General features: G+C 41.1%; 1 protein-coding gene across 1 annotated transcript in view; it reads left to right on the top strand.

Moving 5' to 3' along the window:
- grin3a (glutamate receptor, ionotropic, N-methyl-D-aspartate 3A) overlaps positions 1-25,810 on the top strand; it is a 117,162-nt gene that overhangs the window by 56,039 nt on the left and 35,313 nt on the right. Inside the window, exons 3-6 of the mRNA XM_061876978.1 lie at positions 12,843-13,512; positions 15,398-15,781; positions 18,238-18,383; positions 23,051-23,166. Coding sequence (XP_061732962.1) covers positions 12,843-13,512; positions 15,398-15,781; positions 18,238-18,383; positions 23,051-23,166 — 1,316 coding nt within the window. The remainder of the gene's footprint in view (positions 1-12,842; positions 13,513-15,397; positions 15,782-18,237; positions 18,384-23,050; positions 23,167-25,810) is intronic.

Raw genomic sequence — 25,810 nt, 5'->3', positions numbered from 1 at the left:
AAGCGCTGCAGGAAGACAACAGGAACGTCAGATACTGAAACAAGGAAGTCACAGGGGAAGAGCGAGTTCACGGGATGGAAACCAGGCACGGGGCGCTTACAAAGGTAACAGAAGATTGGCTACGTTTTATCAAAGGTTTAATGGGTCCGCTGGTCATTATGCAGCTCGCCCTCATCAGAGTCGGGTGTGCTGATTGCTTATTGCCCACAGCCTTTCCGCGGCCGGCGTAAGCAGGGGTGTGTCTCGGAGCACTGCCAACGGAGGTGCTGGCAGACCCGGCTGCCAGAGAATAGCGGGTTCGAGCCCACGCTGTGACAGAGAAGACTTAAACGGGTTCCTTGAGGAACACCTCCATCGTGTAAGTCACACAATCGGAGACCAGTGTTGTTTTGTTTGCTAGCAAGGTTACAGAGTCAATGTTGTCATGATCTGTTGCTCGAGTCATGTTTCGTTTAGTTTGATACGTTGGTACGACTCGCTTCTTTTGTTGGCTCGTCTTTTGCTAAGCGTTACTGTAGCTTCCTGTGCCATCAGCACGTTTTGTATTCTCCTATTTTTGCCAGATTATTGGATTAAATCATCTTTCTTACCTGCGTGTTGCTTCCTGACGTCCATCAAACGACCAGGGCTCAAACGTGCGACCCCGACGAGACAAATGCGAGACACTCCCTATGTGTTGACAGTCGTCCAAGATCATCAGGAGCACTTTAGTGTTTTAGGAATTTGCTACAAAAGTGTATCCCCTGCATGGATGGTCGGGTGGGGACCATTCCAAGGTACCCGGTGCAAAAAATTTGAAGGGAAAAAAAGGAAATGATTCCATTCAGTAGTAAAGCTGTGGCATAACAAAAACAGAAACAAGTGCAGTGCTGTGAATACTTTCTGGATGCACTGAATATGATTGGACAATTTTGCCTGGGTCACAATATAATGTCATCTAAACATTGGAACTATTTTACTGGCCTCAACAAAATTGACAGGATCTTGGGTTTAGGTGGAACCTGCTTTCGTGACGAAGCGGTTGTTGCTGGACACACGACGGATTGTGGAGATATCTACCTATTCGGAAATATGACGACAGGACATCTGCTGATTGGAGTAAGCGTTGCTCTGGTTTGTCGACAAATTGGAAGTTTTTACTGGCAGTCTTCAAAGTAGCCCAAAGCTGCTATAAATGATTGAAGGATGCGGGAAGAACTGTGGATTACATCGGACTGTCTGTCCCGCAGTTTTTGAGGACCAGTCATAGACAATTTAGAGCAAATTTTATTTTCACACGCATACAAAACATTCTAACTTGGATTATTTCCCTGGCGTTGAGATTCTCCCGAAGGACAGTGCGGCGAAGACACAACAAACTCCCTTCTTGTCTCTCACGGACACACACCTGTTGTTGTTGACTTTGGACTAGCGACTGCACAATACATCAAAGCCGCGGAACAGAGACACATTACGGGTTTACACACACACATCCACAAAAATATACGCCACACATACACACCCCACCCCCCCAACCCAATGCCTTCGATGCAAATCCCATAGGGGTGATGAATGGATGGTCAGCGCCTGAGAGCTGCGGCCTACCACCATGACCCTGAACTCCCTTCCCTCTATTGCTAGATATCTCGAGATGTACGTTGTAATATGTATATGTGCTTTGCTATGGAGGTTTTTTTCCCACTCCAGACTCCCAGTCTGGAGTGGGAAAAGCATACAAAACATTCTAACTTGGATTATTTCCCTGGCGTCGAGATTCTCCCGAAGGACAGTGCGGCGAAGACACAACAAACTCCCTTCTTGTCTCTCACGGACACACACCTGTTGTTGTTGACTTTGGACTAGCGACTGCACAATACATCAAGGCTGCGGAACAGAGACACACTACGGGCTTACACACACACATCCACAAAAATATACGCCACACATACACACCACACCCCCCCAACCCAATGCCGTCGATGCAAATCCCATATGGGTGTTCTCAGCGCCTGAGAACTCCCTTCCTCTGTTTCTAGATATCTCGAGATGTACGTTGTAATATGTATATGTGCTTTGCTATGGAGGTTTTTCCCACTCCAGACTGGGCCCCCTTAGGAGCCCAGTCTAGATTGTATTTTTTTACTCATCTTTCCCCAGCGTTTACCTTTTTCCCATCTTTTACGGGGTGCCTTATGGCGACCCATCTTGTTCTGTAACCCTGTACACTGTTTGTATAATCTTGAACAGGTTTGTGCTGAAAACAAAGTTTTGTTGTACTTGTGCAATGACAATAAATACCTATCTATCTATCTACTAAGCAGGTGCAATATAAATTATTTCATAACTTTGCATGCATGACCTTAACTTGAGCGTTTAACTCTTGAACGTCCTTCCACTAATAACTGAATTGAAAAAACATAAAAGTTGAATATAATTAAATATCTGTTTTTGAGGAGCTTTGTGGTGTCTGCAAGTGGTCTTTTACACGTTTATTTGATCTGTGGGCTGCTTCTATCTGTGGCGTCTTGCTGCTGGGCAGCAAGGCTTTGTCCTGAGGGCGTCTTGGCGTGCAAGATTGCAGATGATGGCTATGTTTGCCACTTTGAAGTGAGCACAAAGTACTTCATGTGCAGCCCAATCCCTCGCTCACCACCACACAAATCGACTTTAGACTGTTGAAAATAACATCTTCTGACTGCCCGAGAGAGAGATTGTCTTCAAATGGGAAACATTGTCACGTTTTAATCTTGCCAGATCCAGATCTCGTCACACCCCGAGTCTAAATCTTATTTTCTTTATGAAACAAACTGAATATTCTTATTTAAATCACGCAGCTTGCCACGAATACATTCAGGACTACCTCAACTCACAATAATTCACCTGCTCTGCCAGACAAGAAGGCTGAGAAACTTTTATTATTAGATTGCACAGTACAGTACATATTCCGTACAATTGACCACTAAATGGTAACACCCGAATAATTTTTTCAACTTGTTTAATCAATTCATGGTACAAATATATACTATCAACATAATACAGTCATCAAAAAAGTTAATCATCATAGTCTATACATTGAATTATTTACATTATTTACAATCCGGACATTGAAACAGTGTAGGTCAGGGGTCACCAACGTGGTAAAGACCAGATGAGTAGCCCGCTGGCCTGTTCTAAAAATAGCGCAAATAGCAGCACTTACCAGTGAGCTGCCTCTATTTTTTAAATTGTATTCATTTACTAGTAAGCTGGTCTCGCTTTGCTCGACATTTTTAATTCTAAGAGAGACAAAACTCAAATAGAATTTGAAAATCCAAGAAAATATTTTAAAGACCTGGTCTTCACTTGTTTAAATAAATTCATTTATTTTTTTTATTTTGCTTCTTATAACTTTCAGAAAGACAATTTTAGAGAAAAAATACAACCTTAAGAATGATTTTTAGGATTTTTAAACACATATACCTTTTTACCTTTTAAATTCCTTCCTTTTCTTTCCTGACAATTTAAATCAATGTTCAAGTTAATTTATTTTTATTATTGTAAAGAATAATAAATACATTTGAATTAAATTCTTCATTTCAGCTTCCGTTTTTTCGACAAAGAATATTTGTGAAATATTTCTTCAAACTTAGTATGATTAAAATTCCAAAAAATATTCTGGCAAATCTAGAAAATCTTTAGAATCAAATTTAAATCTTATTTCAAAGTCTTTTAACTGTATTTTAACATTTTTGTTCGGGAAAATCTAGAATGATATGTCTTTGTTAGAAATATAGCTTGGTCCAATTTGTTATATATTCTAACAAAGTGCAGATTGGATTTTAACCTATTTAAAACATGTCATCAAAATTCCAAATTTAATATTAATCAGGAATAATTACTAATGATGGCTAATGAATACATTTTTAAATTTTTTCAAAAAGATTCGAGTTAGCTAGTTTTTCTCCTTTTTTTCGGTTGAATTTTGAATTTCAAAGAGTCAAAATTGAAGTTTCAAAATGTAATTTCCATTTTTTTCCTCTTTTCTCCTCTTTTAAACCTTTCAATTAAGTGTTTTTTTCATCATTTATTCTCTACAAAAAACCTTCCGTAAAAGGAAAAAAAATGTACGACGGAATGACGGACAGAAATACCCATTTTTTAATATATATATAGATTTATTTATTAAAGGTAAATTGAGCAAATTGGCTATTACTGGCAATTTTTTTAAGTGTGTATCAAACTGGTAGCCCTTCGCATTAATCAGTACCCAAGAAGTAGCTCTTGGTTTCAAAAAGGTTGGTGACCCCTGGTGTAGGTCTGACTTAGTAGGATATGTACAGCCAGCAGAGAACGTAGTGAGTTCAGTGGCGCAGTGGAAGAGTGGCCGTGCGCAACCCAAGGGTCCCTGGTTCAATCCCCACCTAGTACCAACCTCGTCACGTCCGTTGTGTCCTGAGCAAGACACTTCACCCTTGCTCCTGATGGGTGCTGGTTAGCGCCTTGCATGGCAGCTCCCTCCATCAATGTGTGAATGTGTGTGTGAATGGGTAAATGTGGAAGTAGTGTCAAAGCGCTTTGAGTACCTTAAAGGTAGAAAAGAGCTATACAAGTACAACCCATCTATATGCATTAGAAATACATTTGATTATTTACATTAGGTTATTTACATTCGGGGAGATGGGATGTGTATGGAGGAGGGTATTAGTAAAGGGTTGAAGTTGCCTGGAGGTGTTGTGGTGCATGTACAGTAGATGGCAGTATTGTCCTGTTTAAGAGTGTCACAACTTTGCTGTTTACGCCAGACGAACTGCTTTACGGTAGATGAAAACATGACTGCTGTTGTTGTGTGTTGTTACCGCGCTGGGGGGACGTTAATGAAACTGCCTAACAATAAACCCACATAAGAAACCAAGAACTTCTACAGTTATAACGTCATTGGGCAGACACGCTGTTTGTATTGTGGGAAAGCGGACGTGAAAACAGGCTGTCCTTACTCAGGTCCGCATGGAGCTGGAGGGGGGGTGGCCTCCAGCTCCGCCTGAATTTCGGGAGAAAATTTGTACCGGGAGGTTTTCGGGAAAGGCGCTGAATTTTAGGAGTCTCCCGGAAAATCCGGGATGGTTGGCAAGTATGGGTGCCTCACACGTCGATACGTGCTCACCCTTTGGTTTGTGACAGAAAAGACCAAAAGAAAAAAGTTCCGTTGTAAAAACATTAGTTCTGCTTTTTATGTCTACCTCCCTGCTTGGCACTCAGCATCAAGTGTTGAAATTGGGGGTGAAATCACCTTTTATGATTCCCGGGCGCGGCACTGCTGCTGCCCACTGCTCCCCTCACCTCCCGGGGGGTTATCAAGGGTGATAAGTCAAATGCAGAGAACACATTTCACCACACCTAGTGTGTGTGTGGCAATAATTGGTACTTTAACTTTTTTTTTTTTACTTTTCTACCCACTTTTGTCATGTCTGTGCACATGCTACTACTAACTTGCTAACATGTTTGCATCCATTAAATACATCTCACACCTTTATTCTGACACCATGGATTACTTTAGTGTATTTCAGCTGCTTGCAACAGTAAAGCCCCCTCTCCCCCCTGCCCCCCCATCCCCCGGGCCCTACAGTCACTGCTGGCGGTTCTTGCACCACACCATCCATCAATGCTTCAAAACAAAAGTTCTGTCAAATCCACATGAACGCTCATCACACTCTTCTGCCCGTCCTAGTCACATTTCTTGTAGCTTCTCACATTTATTGTAGCTCGTCAAAGTTGTTGTCGTGTGCGAGACAGAGACGTCGGAGATGAGAGGAACTTGTTGGACTGCAAGCTGGAGACAAAGACTCATCTCCTTTTCACTCAGTGTTTAGAAATAAATGCAAACCCCGTTTCCATATGAGTTGGGAAATTGTGTTGGATGTAAATATAAACGGAATACAATGATTTGCAAATCCTTTTCAACCCATATTCAATTGAATGCACTACAAAGACAAGATATTTGATATTCAAACTCATAAACTTAATGCAACATGTGCCAAAGTAGTTGGGAAAGGGCATGTTCACCGCTGTGTTACATCACCTTTTCTTTTAACAACACTCAATAAACGTTTGGGAACTGAGGAAACTAATTGTTGAAGCTTTGAATGTGGAATTCTTTACCATTCTTGTTTTATGTAAAGCTTCAGTCGTTCAACAGTCTGGAGTCTCCGTTGTCATATTTTACGCTTCATAATGCGCCACACATTTTCGATGGGAGACAGGTCTGGACTGCAGGCGGGGCAGGAAAGTACCCACACTCTTTTTTTACGAAGCCACACTGTTTTAACACTTGTTTTGCTGAAATAAGCAGGGGCATCCATGATAACGTTGCTTGGATGACAACATATGTTGCTCCAAAACCTGTATGGACCATTCAGCATTAATTGTGCCTTCACAGATGTGTAAGTTACCCATGCCTTGGGCACTAATACACTAATGCCTATAACAATCCGGATGGTTATTTTCCTCTTTATTCTGGAGGACACCACGTCCACAGTTTCCAAATATAATTTGAAATGTGGACTCGTCAGACCACAGAACACTTTTCCACTTTTCATCAGTCCATCTTAGATGACCTTGGGCCCATCGAAGTCGGCGGCGTTTCTGGGTGTTGTTGATAAATGGGTTTTGCTTTGCATAATAGAGTTTTAACTTGCACTTACAGATGTAGCGACCAACTGTAGGTCCTGTCAGTGGTTTTATGAAGTGTTACGGAGCCCGTATGGTGATATCCTTTAGACGCTGATGTCGGTTTTTGATGCAAATGTCCGTAATATCATCGCTTACGTGCAGTGATTTCTCCAGATTCTCTGAACCTTTTGATGATTTTACGGACCATAGATGGTAAAATCCCTAAATTCCTTGCAATAGCTCGTTGAGAAATGTTGTTCTAAAACTGTTCGACAATTTGCTTACAAAGTGGTGACCCTCACCCCATCCTTGTTTGTGAATTACATAGCATTTCATGGAAGCTGCTTTTATACCCAATCATGGCACCCACCTGTTCCCAATTAGCCTGCACACCTGTGGGATGTTCCACATAAGTGTTTGATGAGCATTCCTCAACTTTATCAGTTTGTATCGCCACCTTTCCCAACTTCTTTGTCACGTGTTGCTCGCATCAAATTCTAAAGTTAATGATTATTGCAAAAACATTTTTTATATCAGTTTGAACATCAAATATGTTGTCTTTGCAGCAAATTCAACTGAATATGGGTTGAAAATGATTTGAAAATCATTATATTTTGTTTATATTTACTTCTAACGCAATTTCCCAACTCGTATGGAAACGGGGTTTGTAGAAACAAGTTAATGTCCTTTCAAGGCAAACTTCTGATGGCTGCATCTTAGAGGTGAGAACCAGCCTTTCGAGAATAGATGACTGCATGTTTTCTCACCTTCATCACTGAAATCTTTCCACTGGGTTGGAGTAGGATGTTCTCCCTGCTACTGAGGTGAAAACATGGTTTTTGAGTGCTTGTGTCGTCAAGATTTGACCTAGGAGACGTCATGTTTATCTCTGCTAATATAATGAAGCGCCACCCGTGACCCCAAAGGGGAATAAGCGGTAGAAATGGATGGATGGATGGATGACTGAGTGCTTGTGTGCGTGTCTGCTTTGCTTCTTCACACTCACTCACTTTGTTCACTGAGAGGCTGGCGTGACCATGGACCCCTGCTCTGTCCTATACTGTAACACACACACACACACACAGACACACACACACACACACACACACACACACACACACACACACACACACACTACTGCAAAAGTATCAAAACAAACTATTCTCTCCTCATGAAGTATATATTTTTTGGCGTCACACCTGCCAACCGTCCCAATTTTCCCGGGAGACTCCCGAATTTCAGGGTAATTATTCTCTCGAATGTACGCTGGTGTTCACCCAATGAACAATAATAAGGGCTTACAATGATGTCACTACCGCCTTCTACATCTTGTACAGCCCAAATAATTTTTTGATGAGGCTATTGCCGACACACGTAAGAAAATGCAAGGCATCCTTATTCAACAGCAATACAGGTTACACTGAGGGTGGCCGTTTAAACAACTTTAGCACTGATACGAATATGCGCCACACTGTGAACCCACACCAAACAAGAATGACAAACACATTTCAGGAGAACATCCGCACTATAACTAGGGGTTGGGTATCGTTTGAATTCGAACGATTCCGATTCCGATTCTTCCGCGGCATAGCTCGGTTGGTAGAGTGGCCTTGCCAGCAACTTGAGGGTGGCAGGTTCGATTCCCGCTTCTGCCATCCTAGTCACTGCTTTTGTGTCCTTGGGCAAGACACTTTACTCACCTGCTCCCAGTGCCACCCACACTGGTTTAAATGTAACTTAAATATTGGGTTTCACTATGTAAAGCGCTTTGAGTCACTAGAGAAAAGCGCTATATAAATATAATTCACTTCACTTCACTTTGTTTCGATTCCGATTCGTGACGATTCTCGATTCCGAGTCTTTCTTTAAAAAAAAAAAAAAAAAAGCAGGGTCAAAAAAAAGTTTTGGATATTTTAAATGAGCTAGCTAACCTACAGTCTTTCTGAATGAAATAGTCTGACATTCTCCATCAATTTTAATTCTATTAACTTTATATGAACTTTACTATAAATTCCTCACAGGGCTGTTTTCAACTAGAATATAAATATCAAATCTATGAACTTTAATATAAATATTATAAATTATGAATATATTTTCACAGGGGTACACATTCATCAAGAGAGCTTTATTTTTGAAAACCTCATGAAAACACATGTACACACACAAGTGTATGATGCTGGGAAACCTCATGAAAAGACATTTACACACACAAGTGTATGATGCTGCAGGTACTTAAACATGTTACCGTGCTCCCACTGATGGGCTAACCTGGTGCAGAAAAAGCAAATAAACAATAAGAAACAACTTGCAAAACCCAGTCCTGATTAGCAGCAGGTACAGTATAAAATCAGAGACAGTTCTTGTTTAGGAAAATGACCATAGCCGCCTTCTCAGGCAGGATGTGTGAGCGTTCTGGACAGATAGTGTCTCCTGTCAAAGACGGGACACGCATTTATTTGTACTCCATGAACTCGGAGGTGCTTCATCATGTTCGACGTGCACCCCCCTAAGCACGAAATAGTCCTGTCGCACGTGTTACATTTTTTTTAGTAAAATAAAGCCACACTTACGACCGTCGACGCCCGCTATCCATGATTGACTGACTCGCTCGGCTACATAGGCTATGCTAACACTTCCGGCGGTGGGCGCTTCTTCGTTGGTGTTCAGCGGCTTCTTCTTCCGGGTCGGCGGACTTATTAATTTTTTCCGGTCGGCGGACTGGGTATCGAAACTAGGAATCGAAATTTAAACTTTTGAACGATTCCGGGAGAATCGGAGAGTTAATCCCAGTTCAAATCGATACTCGATACTCGATACTCGATACCCAACCCTAACTATAACACAACATAAACACGACAGAACAAATACCCAGAATCCCATGTATCCTGACAGCCCCCTCCCCCCTGCTACCACCATTTTTTTTTCATTTTATTTAATACACCATTGATATTCTTTCTTCTTTTTTTTGAAAGTTGATTTTGCACTGTTAAGTTATATAAGCAAATCAGTTTAGCAAACTGAGCAATAATTAACGTTTTTATTTTTTCACTTTCTCTGGCTACTTGAATGTTTGATTCATTCATTATTGTTGTTTAATTTTCAAATGTATTATTACTTTAGGAAAAAGTTTATTTTTATATTTACCTCAGCGGGCTGCAAATAGAAAAGAGGCAGTACATTTTTATTCAAATTTTTTTGGATATGCCATTGATATTTTTTAATTATTATTATTATTATTTGAAACTCGATTTTGCATGTCAGTATAAAGTTTCATAAGTTTTGCTTGTTCAATATTCAATGCAAAACTTGTTTAGGTCCTATTAAAAGGTTAATTTGTTCAATTTTGTTCAGTTTTTAAATTTTGGCCCATTCTGTATTTGAGTTTGACACCCCTGCAGTAGGCCTTTAACATGTCGTCAATCTCAGGCCAATGTGAGCTGATAACATTGTCCTCATGAGCGTATTGATTCAGTGGATTTGTCTCTGCAGACTTTAACGTGACATGTTGAGGCTCCGTATGGATAAGAAGTATGACATTTATCTATGTTGCACTAGCAACACTTCTGTCATGAAGTCTAATCAATAACTTCATCAGTAAACCTGCGTAGCCTCTTTGAAGGACACTTTGTCCTCTTGCAGTGTCTCTTGTATCCTCCTGAGAAACAGAGTCCTTCGCCATGGTTTTGGTCAATTTCTTTTGTCAGAGTTACAAATTTGGGGAAAAAAGAATATAGCCATTATGGTCTGTAGGAAATACCTGCTCAGATGCAGGGGTCTTTGTTTAGACAACCCATTTATCCCGCTTACTATCTGAAGACAGAGACGATCACTGTTTTACGACGTTGCTGAGACAGACAGACATGTGATCAGGCTCATCACACTTGCATACATATTGATTAAGGGCAAGGAGGTTTTTTCCCTTAGGTTCCTGGAGGGTTTTCCATACAAATGAGGTTGACAAAATAATCTCTATTTGAAAGAATTACTCGAAACACTTTGATATGCAAGTCAGGCCAGTCTAACCAAACACATGCACACTACTTTTGTTTATCCATTTTCACTTTGATGGACATTAACAGATAAAATAATAATAATATATTTTATTAGTAAAAAAGCACTTTACGTTGAGCAAACAACCTCAAAGTGCCACAGTGTAAAAAAAAAAAATAGTAATAATAATAGTAAAAAGATAATAAAAATAAATCAAATATAAAACTAGAAACAGCCCAATAGCTAGAACCAGCATGCATGTCTATAAAAATGCTTTTTTTAAAATATGTTTTTTTAAGCCTTTTTTAAAAGCATTCACAGTCTGAGGTGCCCTCAGGTGGTCAGGGAGAGCGTTCCACAGACTGGGAGCAGCGGAGCAGAAAGCCCGGTCTCCCATTGTTCGAATCTTTGTCCGTGGATGTTGGAGGAGGTTAGCCTGTCCAGTGCGGAGGTGTTGGGGGTGAGCAGTTCCTTGAGGTAGAGGGGGGCATTTCCATGGAGGCACTGGTGTGTTAATTGAGAGATTTTGAATTCAATCCTGAATGGAACAGGAAGCCTTTGGAAGCAGTGGAGATGTGGCGATTAATCAGCGTCTGTTCAGTATCGGACGATTTTCATGAAACATACGTGATTGTCTTTGCCGATTAATGTCAATCAGTCTTTGGCTTTTTTCCATCCAACAACCCTTCTTGACGCCAGAATCCAGAAGAAGACACAAAGACAAAGAACAGTCTGCCGGTTGCCATTTTAAACAGACAGAGCTGGCATATATGAGAGCCTGATTGGCAACCAGGAGCACAGGTGTGTCCTGTTTGCCGATCAGGGACAGGTGTGGGAGACAGAGCTCAGTTGCAGAGAGGATAAGTGAAAAGTACACAATAAAGACAGGACCTCAACACATACTTGCCAACCCTCCCGGATTTTCCGGGAGACTCCCGAAATTCATCGCCTCTCCCGAAAACCTCCCGGGACAAATTTTCTCCCGAAAATCTCCCGAAATTCAGGCAAAGCTGGAGGCCACGCCCCCTCCAGCTCAATTACGGACCTGAGTGACGTGTATAAAGAGCGAGCCTGCCCAATGACGTTATAACTGTAGAATGATCTAGGGCGAGCACTTGGTTTCTTATGTGGGTTTATTGTTAGGCAGTTTCATTACAGTCCTCCCAGCGCGGTTTCATCTACCGTAAAGCAGTTCGTCTGCCGTAAGCAGCAATGTTGTGAACTTGTGACACTCTTAAACAGGACAATACCGCCATCTGCTGTACATAGAATAGAATAGAATGTAGGATAGAATGTACTTTATTGATCCCTGTGGGAAATTCAGCACCACAGTTTGTTCACAATAAACAATGATAATAATAAATAATAATTAATATTACCCATTTATCCTGCTTACTACCTGAAGACAGAGACGATCATTGTTGATCATTGTTCTATATAATATATGAATGGTATAAATATATTCTACATTTAAGTGCAGTCAAGGAACATTTGCATTATACAGTCTGATGGCTGTCGGTGTGAAGGACCTCCTGTGTCGTTCCGTGTTACATTTTGGGAGTCTGAGCCTTCCACCGAAAGTGCTCATTCTCTCCGCAAGGTCCGAGTGTAGTGGGTGGGAGGTGTTGTCCATAATGGCTAGGAGTTTTTCTAGACTTCTTCTCGCTGACACACTAGAAAAATAGTGACAGAGAATAGAACAAAGATGGACATTTCAACCCTTAACTCAACAATGAGTAGATGAGTGTTATGTGTGTATATGTGTAAATAAATGAACACTGAAATTCAACTATATATATATATATATATATATATATATATATATATATATATTAGATAGGCGCCAGCGCCCCCCGCGACCCCGAAAGGGAATAAGCGGTAGAAAATGGATGGATGGATGGATATATATATATATATATATATATATATATATATATATATATATGTAAGTGTGGGAAAAATCACAAGACTACTTCATCTCTACAGAACTGTTTCATGAGGGGTTCCCTCAATCATCAGGAGATGATGAGAAAATCTCCTGTATATATTATATATATTAAATATTTGACTCTTAACCACGCCCCCTGCCCCACCCCTGACCACCCCCCCACACCCTACCTCCCGAAATTGGAGGTCTCAAGGTTGGCAAGTATGCCTCAACACCACACACATTGTAAAAATGTCAAATATGACTTTCTAATCATGTCTTCTCGTGTTGTCCCTTGTAGATTTCTTTCCAACACATCCTTTGAGGGCCAAAGCGGCTTCATCTCCAGAGACCGTCAGGGCCAGAATGTCATCTCGGAGGCCCATCACTACATCTGGTCCCTCCAGCTGGACCCTCTGGGCCAGCCGACCTGGACTAGGCTTGCACGTTGGCGCAGGGGCAAAGTCCTGATGGACCAGAGGGCCTGGCCCAGCCACCAGGGTTCTGGAGGTGGAGGCGACTGGCGCAGACCCACAAGGCTGCATTTGCGGGTGGTGACCCTGGTGGAGCACCCCTTCGTTTTCACCCGAGAGGTGGACGGAGACGGTCTATGTCCCGCCGGCCAGCTGTGCCTCCACCCGCTCTCCAACGACTCCTCGGTTTTAGAGGGACTTTTTCAGAACCTTGCAGGACCGAACGGATCCATACCCACGGACTCAAAGAAATGCTGCTACGGTTACTGCATTGACTTGTTGGAGAAGCTGGCAGAGGATATGGGCTTCACCTTTGATCTCTACATTGTTGGAGATGGAAAGTACGGAGGCTTTAAAAATGGTCGCTGGACAGGATTGGTGGGCGACCTTCTCAGTGGTGCTGCTCACTTGGCCGTGACCTCTTTCAGCATTAACTCAGCACGAAGCCAAGTCATTGACTTCACATCACCTTTCTTCTCCACCAGCCTGGGAATTCTGGTCAGTTCTTTCCTTGGATTCTTGCAAAACTGCTGTTACTTGTTCTTCTTTTCAGTTTGACCGCACATCAGCTCTCTTCTCACAGACACCGTTTTTATGTCGGAATGCTTGCACTGCACGCCCTGCATTATCCACTTTTAGGGTGATGTTCCACCGTTGGCGTTGACTGGTCACATGATCACTGCCATGGTTGAACTCATCCTAGGTAATGAGAACCAAGAGACAAACCCCGTTTCCATATGAGTTGGGAAATTGTGTTGGATGTAAATATAAACGGAATACAATGATTTGCAAATCCTTTTCAACCCATATTCAGTTGAATATGCTACAAAGTAGAGATGCGCGGTTTGCGGTCTCATCCGCGGATAAACCGCGGGTCGGGTGGTTGACATGACGAAAAAATACATTTGAATTAGATTCGGGCCGGTGGCGGTTGAACCATCCGGAAATATTTGATATGCATGGTTCTGTGATAGGTATCCTTTGCCATTGAAAGTGCCATTTAAGACCCGTGTCATAAAGCGAAGAAGACAATAAGAGACGCTATTATTTTCCTGAATGACTACCGGTAGTCACCCAGATAATAAGTGTTAAGGCGTGCTATGAAGCCATTGGCTTTGTCGCCTACTACAACATGTACGATCTGCTTGTCAGTCCAGCATCATGTTGTGTGTGGCTTCCGCGGCAACACGCACACGACTGCAAGGCATACTGGGTGACACAGAGTACACTAATGGTTGCGATATAAACAATTTTAACACTCTTAGTAATATGCGCAACACAACAAATACCCATAATCCTTTGTATTCATGATACTTCCTGACTATTTTATACACCCCGTTGGAGCAAACCACCCCCCACCCACCCCACCACTACCCCCGTGCATCGGTAAGGTGGGCGGGGTTGGGGGTGCGGGAGTGTAAAATATATTCAGGAAGTCTCACGGATACAAAGGATTATGGGTATTTGTTGTGTTGCGTTTATGTTCCCTACCACATGTCAACCGGCAGGACTCGGTGAGAAAATGGTGGTATTAAGTCGGCTCTTACCGTAGTTATGAGCGGAGAGCTTGCGTCGTTTTTCCTGCAGCTGCGTACTCTCTTGCCTCCTCCCACCGGCCGCCCCCGACCATCGAATGCTTACACCGTGGAGGAGGAGAATTTTTTTTTTATCTCAGCCCGGCTGCCTTGCCTCGTCGAGAAACGTGGTTTCCTTTGAAGACACTGGCGGTCACCACACCCGTGGCCACACCCCTCCGATTTTCAGGTACGATCATATAATCTCACTAAAACACTTTTTTACACAATTTTCCAGAATTATCCTAGTAAATGTGTCTAATAACATCTGAATCGCTCCCTCTGCCCTCTTTTTTTTTTTTTTGTACTCCTTCACTCTCACTTTCCTCATCCACAAATGTTTCATGCTCGCTCAAATAATGGGGAAATCGTCACTTTCTCGGTCCAAATCGCTCTCGCTGCTGGTGGCCATGAATGTAAACAATGTGAGGATGTGAGGAGCTCCACAACCCGTGATGTCACGCGCACATCGTCTGCTACTTCCGGTACAGGCAAGGCTTTTTTATTAGCGACCAAAAGTTGCGAACTTTATCGTCGATGTTCTCTACTAAATCCTTTCAGCAAAAATATGGCAATATCGCGAAATGATGAAGTATGACACATAGAATGGACCTGCTATCCATGTTTAAATAAGAAAATCTCATTTCAGTAGGCCTTTAAATAGGAATGTCTGCACCAGTCTTAGTAGATCACCCGCTAATAGTTTATAGTTTGCACAGGCTTTTTCGCACTTATTATTTGGACGTTAGTAGACTTTTGTATTGAGTTGAATTCTACCTTTGATGCGATGCAATTGTGGCGGTCTCCAGGTGCGCACGCGGGACACGGCCGCTCCCATCGGTGCCTTCATGTGGCCCCTGCACTGGTCCATGTGGCTGGGCATCTTTGTCTCGCTCCACGTCACCGCCATCTTCCTCACCCTGTACGAGTGGCACAGTCCATTCGGGATGACGCCGCGCGGACGGAACCGAGACCGCGTCTTCTCCTTCTCCTCGGCTCTCAACGTGTGTTACGCCATCCTCTTTGGGAGAACCGTTGCCATCAAGCCTCCAAAGTGCTGGACCGGCCGTCTGCTGATGAACCTGTGGGCCATATTTTGCCTCTTCTGCCTGTCCACCTACACCGCCAACCTGGCCGCCGTCATGGTGGGCGAGAAGACCTACGAGCAGCTGTCTGGGATCCATGACCCCAAGGTAACAACACTGCACTAAATACATCATTGGTGTCCAACACAATATTGTGCTGTTCACTGCAGTACAAGGTCAGTGGCGTCCTTTGAGGTTGGAACAGAATGGATGTTTTTGTGTCTTTCAACTACAAACCCTGTTTCCATATGAGTTGGGGAATTGTGTTAGATGTAAATATAAAGGAAATACAATGATTTGCAAATCCCTTTCAACCCATATTCAGTTGAATGCACTACAAAGACAAGATATTTGATGTTCAAACTCATAAACTTTATTTTTTTTGCAAATAATAATGAACTTAGAATTTCATGGCTGCAACTTGTGCCAACATAGTTGGGAAAGGGCATGTTCACCACTGTGTTACATCACCTTTTCTTTTAACAACACTCAATACACGTTTGGGAACTTAGGAAACTAATTGTTGGAGCTTGGAATGTGGAATTATTTACCATTCTTGCTTGATGTACAGTTTAAGTCGTATTTTACGCTTCATAATGCGCCACACATTTTCGGTGGGAGACATGTCTGGACTGCAGGCGGGCCAGGAAAGTACCCGCACTCTTTTACCACGAAACCACGCTGTTGTAACACATGGCTTGGCATTGTCTTGCTGAAATAAGCAGGGGCGTCCATGATAACGTTGCTTGGATGACAACATATGTTTGCTCCAAAACCTGTATGGACCTTTCAGCATTAATGGTGCCTTCACAGATGTGTAAGTTACCCATGACTTGGGCACTAATACACACCCATACCATCACAGATGCTGGCTTTTGAACTTTGCGCCTGTAACAATCCGGATTGTTATTTTCCTCTTTGTTCTGGAGTACACCACATAACACTTTTCCACTTTGCATCAGTCCATCTTAGATGATCTCGGGCCCAGCGAAGCCAGCGGCGTTCCTGGGTGTTGTTGATAAATGGGTTTCGCTTTGCATAGTAGAGTTTTAACTTGCACTTACAGATGTAGCGACCAACTGTAGTTACTGACAGTGGTTTTATGAAGTGTTCCTGAGTCCATGTGGTGATATCCTTTACACACTGATGTCGGTTTTTGATGCTGTACCGCCTGAGGGATCAAAAGTCAGTAATATCTGTTACACCGGTTTGGCATCGTGGTGCCGGGTTCGATTCCTTCGTGGATGCGTCAAACGATAACACAGCAAAGGTAAGATATAGCAGATTTATTTAATTAACAAAAGAGCTAGAGAACAAAAACACTGGTGTAAAGAGAAAAGGCAAACAAAAGACGCCAGAGTGGGAGCTAAGAAATAAATAGAATTAAGACTTGGTACGAAGGCACAAAAAGTTAAAACAAAAACAATTAGCATGAGAGCTAGAAGGCAAGTGGCTAAGATTATGAGCTAGCGAGAAAAACAAAGCAGTCGTTACGTTGCGTGAAAGCAAAGTCCCAGAAAGAATAAACAGAAGAGGCTGGCTTATAAAGGGAAGGTGATTAACAGAGACAGGTGTGCAGGGACCGGGAGTAGCAGCTGAAACTAATAGGTAACCATGCTGATGGACTAAACGGGAAATAAATAAACGGGTCAGACGGAGAATGAAAACACAGATGGAAAAATAAACAATAACGCGAAGATCTGAGTAACGGATTGCAACAAATATCATCGCTTACGTGCAGTGATTTCTCCAGATTCTCTGAACCTTTTGATGATTTTACGGAACCGTAGATCAGTGGTTCTCAAATGGGGGTACTTGAAGGTATGCCAAGGGGTACGTGAGATTTTTTTTTAAATATTCTAAAAAATAGCAACAATTCAAAAATCCTTTATAATTATATGTATTGAATAATACTTCAACAAAATATGAATATAAGTTATTAAACTGCAAATGCAACAATGCAATATTCAGTGTTGACAGCTGGATTTTTTTGTGGACATGTTACATAAATATTGATGTTAAAGATGTATTTTTTTGTGATGAAATGTTTAGAATTAAGTTCATGAATCCCGATCTATTACAATCCCCAAAGAGGGCACTTTAAGTTGATGATTACTTCTATGTGTAGAAATCTTTATTTATAATTAAACACTTGTTTATTTTTCAACAAGTTTTTAGTTATTTTAATATCTTTTTTTCCAAATAATTCAAGAAAGACCACTACAAATGAGCAATATTTTTCACTGTTATACAATTTAATAAAACAGAAACCGATGAAATATTTTACTTTTTTATCTCTTTTTTTCAACCAAAAATGTTTTGCTCTGATTAAAGGGTACTTGAAAAAAAAAAAAAGTTTACAGGGGGTACATCACTGAAAAAAGGTCGAGAACAACTGATCGAGATATTTATGCAAACATAAGTATTCCTTTGATGTTGTGTTTGCTCCCAGCTGCTAAATAGGTTATTAAGCTAGAGAGCCATGCATAACTGTAGAAAATCAATAAGAGACTAGAAGTGGGAAATGAGTGATATTAAAGCTCTTGGATGATTCTTTCTTGCAGTTGCACCATCCCTCTCAGGGATTCCGATTTGCTACGGTGAGAGAGAGCAGCGCCGAGGACTACGTGAAGAAGAGTTTTCCCGAGATGCACGAGTACATGAGACGCTACAACGCCCCGGCGACGCCAGACGGCATTCACAACCTCAAGTAATTCCATGTTATGCTTACTCTGCAAATATAGCGCTTTCGGTGCACAAACAGTCATGACACTAAAAAACTTGGCTCTATTGTTTTTTGGAAATAAGAGAGGAACGTCAAGCCGAGCGCATGTGAAAGAAAAGACTTGGCGAGATAAAAAAAGTGTTTTTCTACTGCCTCAGCTTTGCCGGCATATCTGTCATTGTAAGCCGCTTGCACGCCATCCCCACTGAGCAAAGCAAAAAAAATCAAGTCATAAATGGCAGCTGGGATACAAACAGGTTGGAAAGAACATCATTTAAATGGATGAAACACTTTTTTTTTTTTTTTTCCCAGCTGAGCCTCTAAAATGCTGATTAGAGGGTTCATGGAAAATGTCAACCTTAGGAAATGACAGCTCAGGAGCAAGTTAAGGATTCACAGATCCAGACATTCTTATCAACCACGTCATGCATTCATTAAATTTGCAGCGGATTTCATGATGCGGACTCAGTTCACACTGACAGCAGCCCCTTACGTACAAAACTCTTTCTTCTTTCATCCTAATAATAGTGGGAGAACTAGGGATGGCTACCTTTCACCTTTCAACCGACAGGGTACCAATTTGATGGTGCTGATATGTGTGTTCATAATTGTCTAATAATACAATCTCATTTTTTATGTAACATTAGAAATGAGCTGATTATCATTAACTAATAACGTTTTGGGAGACAATGATCTTATGTTTAAAAAACCTATGTTATAGGTAGTGGGCTGTTTTAGGGAGTTTTTTATCAAATTATCCGTAGTAGCAATATTAATAATGTTGTGTTTATTATGCCCAGTGCATTTAGTATAGTTACGACCATATCTAGGAATTGATACGACAGGAATTTTCCGATTGTTTGTTTGTTGCTTTGATAAACTGCACGCATCATAGTTAGCCACCTCAGTAAAACACATGTCCAACTCTGAAACACTCAAAGCAGAAAAAACGTGTTCTAATTTAACTGACTCCTTACCTAGACCAGTGGTAAATGTCGAGTCTTATTTGCACGTTTAAATGGCAGATTTTGCATGCGGTGGAAATTCCAGGACGTTAGATCAGGAGTCTGAAAAATGTGGTGTTATTTTGCGGCCCGCACCTTAAAGGGGAACATTATCACAATTTCAAAAGGGTTAAAAACAATAAAAATCAGTTCCCAGTGGCTTGTTTTATTTTCCGAATTTTTTTTCAAAATTTTACACTTCCCGGAATACCCCTAAAAAAAGCTTTAAAGTGCCTTATTTTCGCTATCTTCGAAACCACTATCCATTTCCCTGTGACGTCATACAGTGCTGCCAATACAAACAATATGGCGGTTAGCACAACAAGATATAGCGACATTAGCTCGGATTCAGACTCGGATTTCAGCGGCTTAAGCGATTCAACAGATTACGCATGTATTGAAACAGATGGTCGGAGTATGGAGGCAGATAGCGAAAACGAAATTGAAGAAGAAATTGAAGCTATTGAGCGAATAGCTATTGACACTATTCGGCCATGGCGTGGGTGTACCTAATGAAGTGGCCCATAGCATGGCTGCCTTATTAGCATCGCCGGTAAAATGTGCGGACCAAACGATTAGAACTTTCGCGTCTTGTGACGCTGGAGCAACTTAAATCCGTCGATTGGTAAGTGTTAGTTTCGCATTAAATCTGGGTATCTAGTTTCAAATGTACATACAGCTAGCGTAAATAGCATGTTAGCATCGATTAGCGTAGCATGTTTGCATCGATTAGCTGGCAGTCATGCTGCGACCAAATATGTCTGATTAGCACATAAGTCAACAACATCAACAAAACTCACCTTTGTGATTTCGTTGACTTAATCGTTGCAAATGCATCTGCAGGTTATCCATACATCTCTGTGCCATGTCTGTCTTAACATCGCCGGTAAAATGTGCAGACACTCTGGCAAATTCAATGGGGGTCTGGCGGCAGATTTCTTGCCAGTGGTGCAACTTGAATCCCTCCCTGTTAGTGTTGTTACACCCTCCGACAACACACCGACGAGGCATGATGTCTCCAAGGTTCCAAAAAATAGTCGAAAAAACGGACAATAACAGAGCTGAGACCCGGTGTTTGTAATGTGAAAATGAATATGGCGGGTGTGTTACCTCGTTGACGTCACGTTCTGACGTCATCGCTAAAAGACCGATAAACAGAAAGCCGTTTAATTTGCCAAAATTCACCCATTTAGAGTTCGGAAATCGGTTAAAAAAATACATGGTCTTTTTTCTGCAACATCAAGGTATATATTGACGCTTGCATAGGTTTGGTGATAATGCTCACCTTTAATATGACAATTTAATATAGGCCGGGCCGCGAGGTTTATTTGAATGGCGCTTTACAACAATATATTTGTATACCTTCGATTTTCCCAGGAGACTCACAATTTTCAGTGCCCCTCCAGGGGTAATCATTCTCCAGAACTTTACCCATACAACATTATTAAGGGGGCACCGTGGAGGCACTGCCTTTGAAGTCCTCTCCAACCTGTACAAACTGCGTGCCAGCCTAGCCACACGTTGTAATTGGCTTCAGTAGACACAATAAGCGACTGCAAGACACAGTTAATCAACAGCCACACAGGTCATACTGAGGGTGGCCGTATAAACAACTTTGATACTGTTACAAATATGCGCCACACTGTGAACCCACACCAAACAAGAATGACAAACACATTTTGGGAGAACATCCGCACCGTAACACAAAATAAACACAACAGAACAAATACCCAGAATCCCTAACTGTTCCGAGCTACAATATACCCACTCAACCTGATATTCGTGTGTTTCCCGGAAAGATTGCGAGAGTTGGCAAGTATGTTGCTAGGGCGGGAAAGCCATTCTAAAAAGGTGAAGTCATTCAAAAGTACATGTTAGATTTTTTTTTTTAATCTTTTCTTGCGGCCCAGCCTCACCTTGTTTCTGCATCCAGTGGCCCCCAGGTAAATTGAGTTTGAAACCCCTGCGTTAGATGGTAGGACTGGACCATTATGGCAAAAATAATAATCCATTATCATTGGCTGCCATTCACTTTGTGACTTCTACAAACCGCGTTTCCATATGAGTTGGGAAATTGTGTTAGATGTAAAAAAAAAACGGAATACAATGATTTGCAAATCCTTTTCAACCCATATTCAATTGAATGCGCTACAAAGACAAGATATTTGATGTTCAAACTCATAAACTTTTTTTTTTTTGGCAACTAATAATTAACTTAGAAATTCATGGCCTCAACATGTGCCAAAGTAGTTGGGAAAGGGCATGTTCACCACTGTGCTACATCACCTTTTCTTTTAACAACACTCAATAAACGTTTGGGAACTGAGGAAACTAATTGTTGAAGCTTCGAAATAGGAATTCTTTCTCACTCTTGTTTTATGTAGAGCTTCAGTCGTTCAACAGTCCGGGGTCTTCGCTGTCGTATTTTACACTTCATAATGCGCCACACATTTTCCATGGGAGACAGGTCTTGACTGCAGGCGGGCCAGGAAAGTACCCGCACTCTTTTACTACAAAACCACGCTGTTGTAACACGTGGCTTGGCATTGTCTTGCTGAAATAAGCAGCGGCGTCCATGATAACGTTGCTTGGATGACAACATATGTTGCTCCAGCATTAATGGTGCCTTCACAGATGTGTAAGTTACCCATGCCTTGGGCACTAATACACCCCCATACCATCACAGATGCTGGCTTTTGAACTTATCGCCTATGACAATCCGGATGGTTATTTTCCTCTTTGTTCCGGAAGACACCACGTCCACAGTTTCCATATATAATTTGAAATGTGGACTCGTCAGACCACAGAACACTTTTCCACTTTGCATCAGTCCATCTTAGATGAACTCGGGCCCAGCGAAGCCAGTGGCGTTCCTTGGTTTTGTTGATACATGGGTTTTGCTTTTCATAGCAGAGTTTTAACTTGCACTTACAGATGTAGCAACCAACTGTAGTTACTGACAGTGGTTTTATGAAGTGTTCCTGAGCCCATGTGGTGATATCCTATACACACCGATGTCGGTTTTTGATGCAGTACCGCCTGAGGGGTCAAAGGTCCGTAATATCATCGCTTACGTGCAGTGATTTCTCCAGATTCTCTGAACTTTTTGAGGATTTGACGGACCGTGGATGGTAAAATCCCTAAATTCCTTGCAATAGCTCGTTGAGAAATTTTGTCCTAAAATTGTTCGACATTTTGCTTACAAAGTGGTGACCCTCGACCCATCTTTTTTTGTGAATTACTTAGCATTTCATGGAAGCTGCTTTTATACCCAATCATGGCACCCACCTGTTCCCAATTAGCCTGCACACCTGTGGGATGTTCCAAAAAAGTGTTTGATGAGTATTTATTAACTTTATCAGTATTTATTGCCACCTTTCCCAACTTCTTTGTCACGTGTTGCTTGCATCAAATTCGAAAGTTAATGATTATTTATCAGTTTGAACATCAAATATGTTGTCTTTGTATCATATTCAACTGAATATGGGTTGAAAGTGATTTACAAATCATTGTATTCCCTTTTTATTTACATCTAACACAATTTCCCAACTCATATGGAAACAGGGTTTGTATGTAAAGTGGGCATAGTATGTTCAGTAAGTACGGTGTGTGCACTGTAACACTGGAGTTTGTCACTTGTGTTCGAAGGGCCGATCCCCAGAAACTGGATGCTTTCATCATGGACAAAGCTCTGCTGGACTACGAGGTCTCCATTGACGCAGACTGCAAGACCCTAACTGTCGGGAAACCATTTGCCATCGAAGGTAAGGGAAGACTGAATTCTCTAATGTGGTCAAATAAATCACTTTTCACTCATAATACATAGACTGTGGAAGTTTTGATTCATTTGGTTTTCATCTTTAATAAGTTCTTGAAGTCAGCAGTCTCAGTCGGGGCCTCACATTTTTTTTCCCTTAGGATCCATTTCAATTTTTCAAAGGTGTCACTGCAGGCTGTATGAGTGACAACGCGCCTCTGTGAATATCAATCAGTCAGCATTTAACAGTCCTAATCTTCCTTTCCAAAGCTTACACTCCTCGCAGTGTCCTGGTAATCCGAGGCCCGTTTAGAGAGCATCATTCTTCCAGTGAAAATATTCCCTTGGGGCTGCACGTCCATTACAGGCCTCAAAAGAAGCATTTACTACGCTGCATTTAATTACTTAATGAAGCCGTGAGCTCTCAATATCACAGTTATTGTTTAAGCCAGACAGGGTGCTTTAGTAATTACCGTATTTTTCGGAGTATAAATCGCTCCGGAGTATAAGTCCAGGGTATCCGCGGATCTTTAAAAAGTCTTAAATTCATGTATCTAAAATTCCTAAAATGGTCTTAAATTCAGTACTCAATGGTCTTAAATTGTCGGGCCAGTTTTTTTTTTTTTTTTTTTCGGGGCACGTCTTTGAGTAAAAGTGAGTGTGTCAGGCTTTCCCCTGACAGTTTGTCTGTTTTAGTTTTTTCCTCTACATTTGTCTGTTTCTTCTGTATTTTGTCCTTAGTTCCTGTCTAGTGCTCTTATTTTGTCAGCTTCCTGTCTTGTTCCCTGAGTGCTGTGTTCCTCCTCAGCTGCGACTGATTGGCACCTGGCCACACCTGTTGCCAATCAGCCCGCACCTATTTGTTTTTTTTTGATTGATTGATACTTTTATTAGTAGATTGCACAGTTCAGTACATATTCCGTACAATTGACCACTAAATGGTAACACCCGAATAAGTTTTTCAACTTGTTTAAGTCGGGGTCCACGTTAATCAATTCATGTACCTGCTTTGTTTTGTGTCAGTTGCTGGATCATTGTATTGTCATTTGTATTGTCGTTGCCACATGTCGCTTTTGTCGTGTCATTTTGATTTCAGCTATTAGCTGTCGTGCTACATCTTGTCCTGGTCGTCGTAGCGGTAAGCTGTTTTTGTTAGCCGTAGCTATTTCCAGTTTTTCTGTTTGTTATGCTCTAGCTTCCATGCTAAAGTTCCTTTTTGTCTCTTGTTAGCTTCTATGCTAAAGGCCTTTAGTTTTTTTATCCGCCCACGTGCGAGCTCTTGGTTTGAACCCTTTGTTTGGTTTTTGTCTTAGTATTTATATTAAAATCATGTTTGCTCACTCCATGCCTGCCTCCATCTCTGCATCTTGGGGTTCGTCACCAAATAACTGTGACAGAGTGATTCCAGCTCACTCATTTTTTCTTTGTATCTCTTCAAGAGATACAAAGAAAAAATGAGTGAGCTGAAAAAAATAGAGGCAGAACTCGTGAATGAGAACAGCCAGCTGAAGCCCAACTGAGGTGTGTGTTCAGTGTTTTGTTGTTGATGTTATAATACTGTTTTTGCACTATTATTGCACTATTATTGACCAAATGTAATTTATTTTTACCCTCACCTCGGTTATTATGGTTTTACTGGCGATGGTGTTGGTTTGTTTGTTTTGGATATCAAAGTTTTTGGATCCCTCAAGATTTTTGATAAGAGTGGTGCTTATCAGTTTGTTTATTAATAAACATACAAAAAGTAAACTTGACTGATTGTCCTTGAGGTTGTAGTACAGTGGGATCCCCAACCATCGCTTATATTTATAGATTTTTTATTATTTTTTCCGGTCTTAAATTTCATTCAAGGTGGCATTAAAAAGGTCTTAAAAAGTCTTAAATTTGATTTGCTGAAACCTGCAGATACCCTGAAGTCGCACCTGCCGAAAATGCATAATAAAGAAGGAAAAAAACATATATAAGTCGCACTGGAGTATAAGTCACATTTTTGGGGGAAATTTATTTGATAAAACCCAACACCAAGAATAGACATTTGAAAGGCAATTTAAAATAAATAAAGAATAGTGAACAACAGGCTGAATAAGTACGTTATATGAGGCATAAATAACCAACTGAAAAGGTGCCTGGTATGTTAACGTAACATATTATGGTAAGAGTCATTCAAATAACTATAACATCTAGAACATGCTATACGTTTACCAAACAATCCGTCACTCCTAATCGATTAATCTCAAGAAATCTTATACGTCTAGTCCAGGGGTCACCAACCTTTTTGAAACCAAGAGCTACTTCTTGGGTACTGATTAATGCAAAGGGCTACCAGTTTGATACACACTTGCCAGAAGTAGCCAATTTGCTCAATTTACCTTTAATAAATAAATCTATATATATATATATTAAAAAATGGGTATTTCTGTCTGTCATTCCGTCGTACATTTTTTTCCCTTTTACGGAAGGTTTTTTGTAGAGAATAAATGATGAAAAAAACACATTACAAATTAAATTTTGAAGCTTCAATTTTGACTCTTTGAAATTCAAAATTCAACCGAAAAAAAAAGGAGAAAAACTAGCGAACTCGAATCTTTTTGAAAAAATAAAAAAATTAATTCATTGAACATCATTACTAATTTTTCCTGATTAAGAATAAT

The sequence above is a fragment of the Nerophis ophidion genome, linkage group LG17, assembly GCF_033978795.1.
Source record: "Nerophis ophidion isolate RoL-2023_Sa linkage group LG17, RoL_Noph_v1.0, whole genome shotgun sequence".
Classification (NCBI taxonomy): domain Eukaryota; kingdom Metazoa; phylum Chordata; class Actinopteri; order Syngnathiformes; family Syngnathidae; genus Nerophis; species Nerophis ophidion.
The sequence above is the reverse complement of the archived record's forward strand: the minus strand, read 5'-3'. Positions and strand labels throughout refer to the sequence as shown.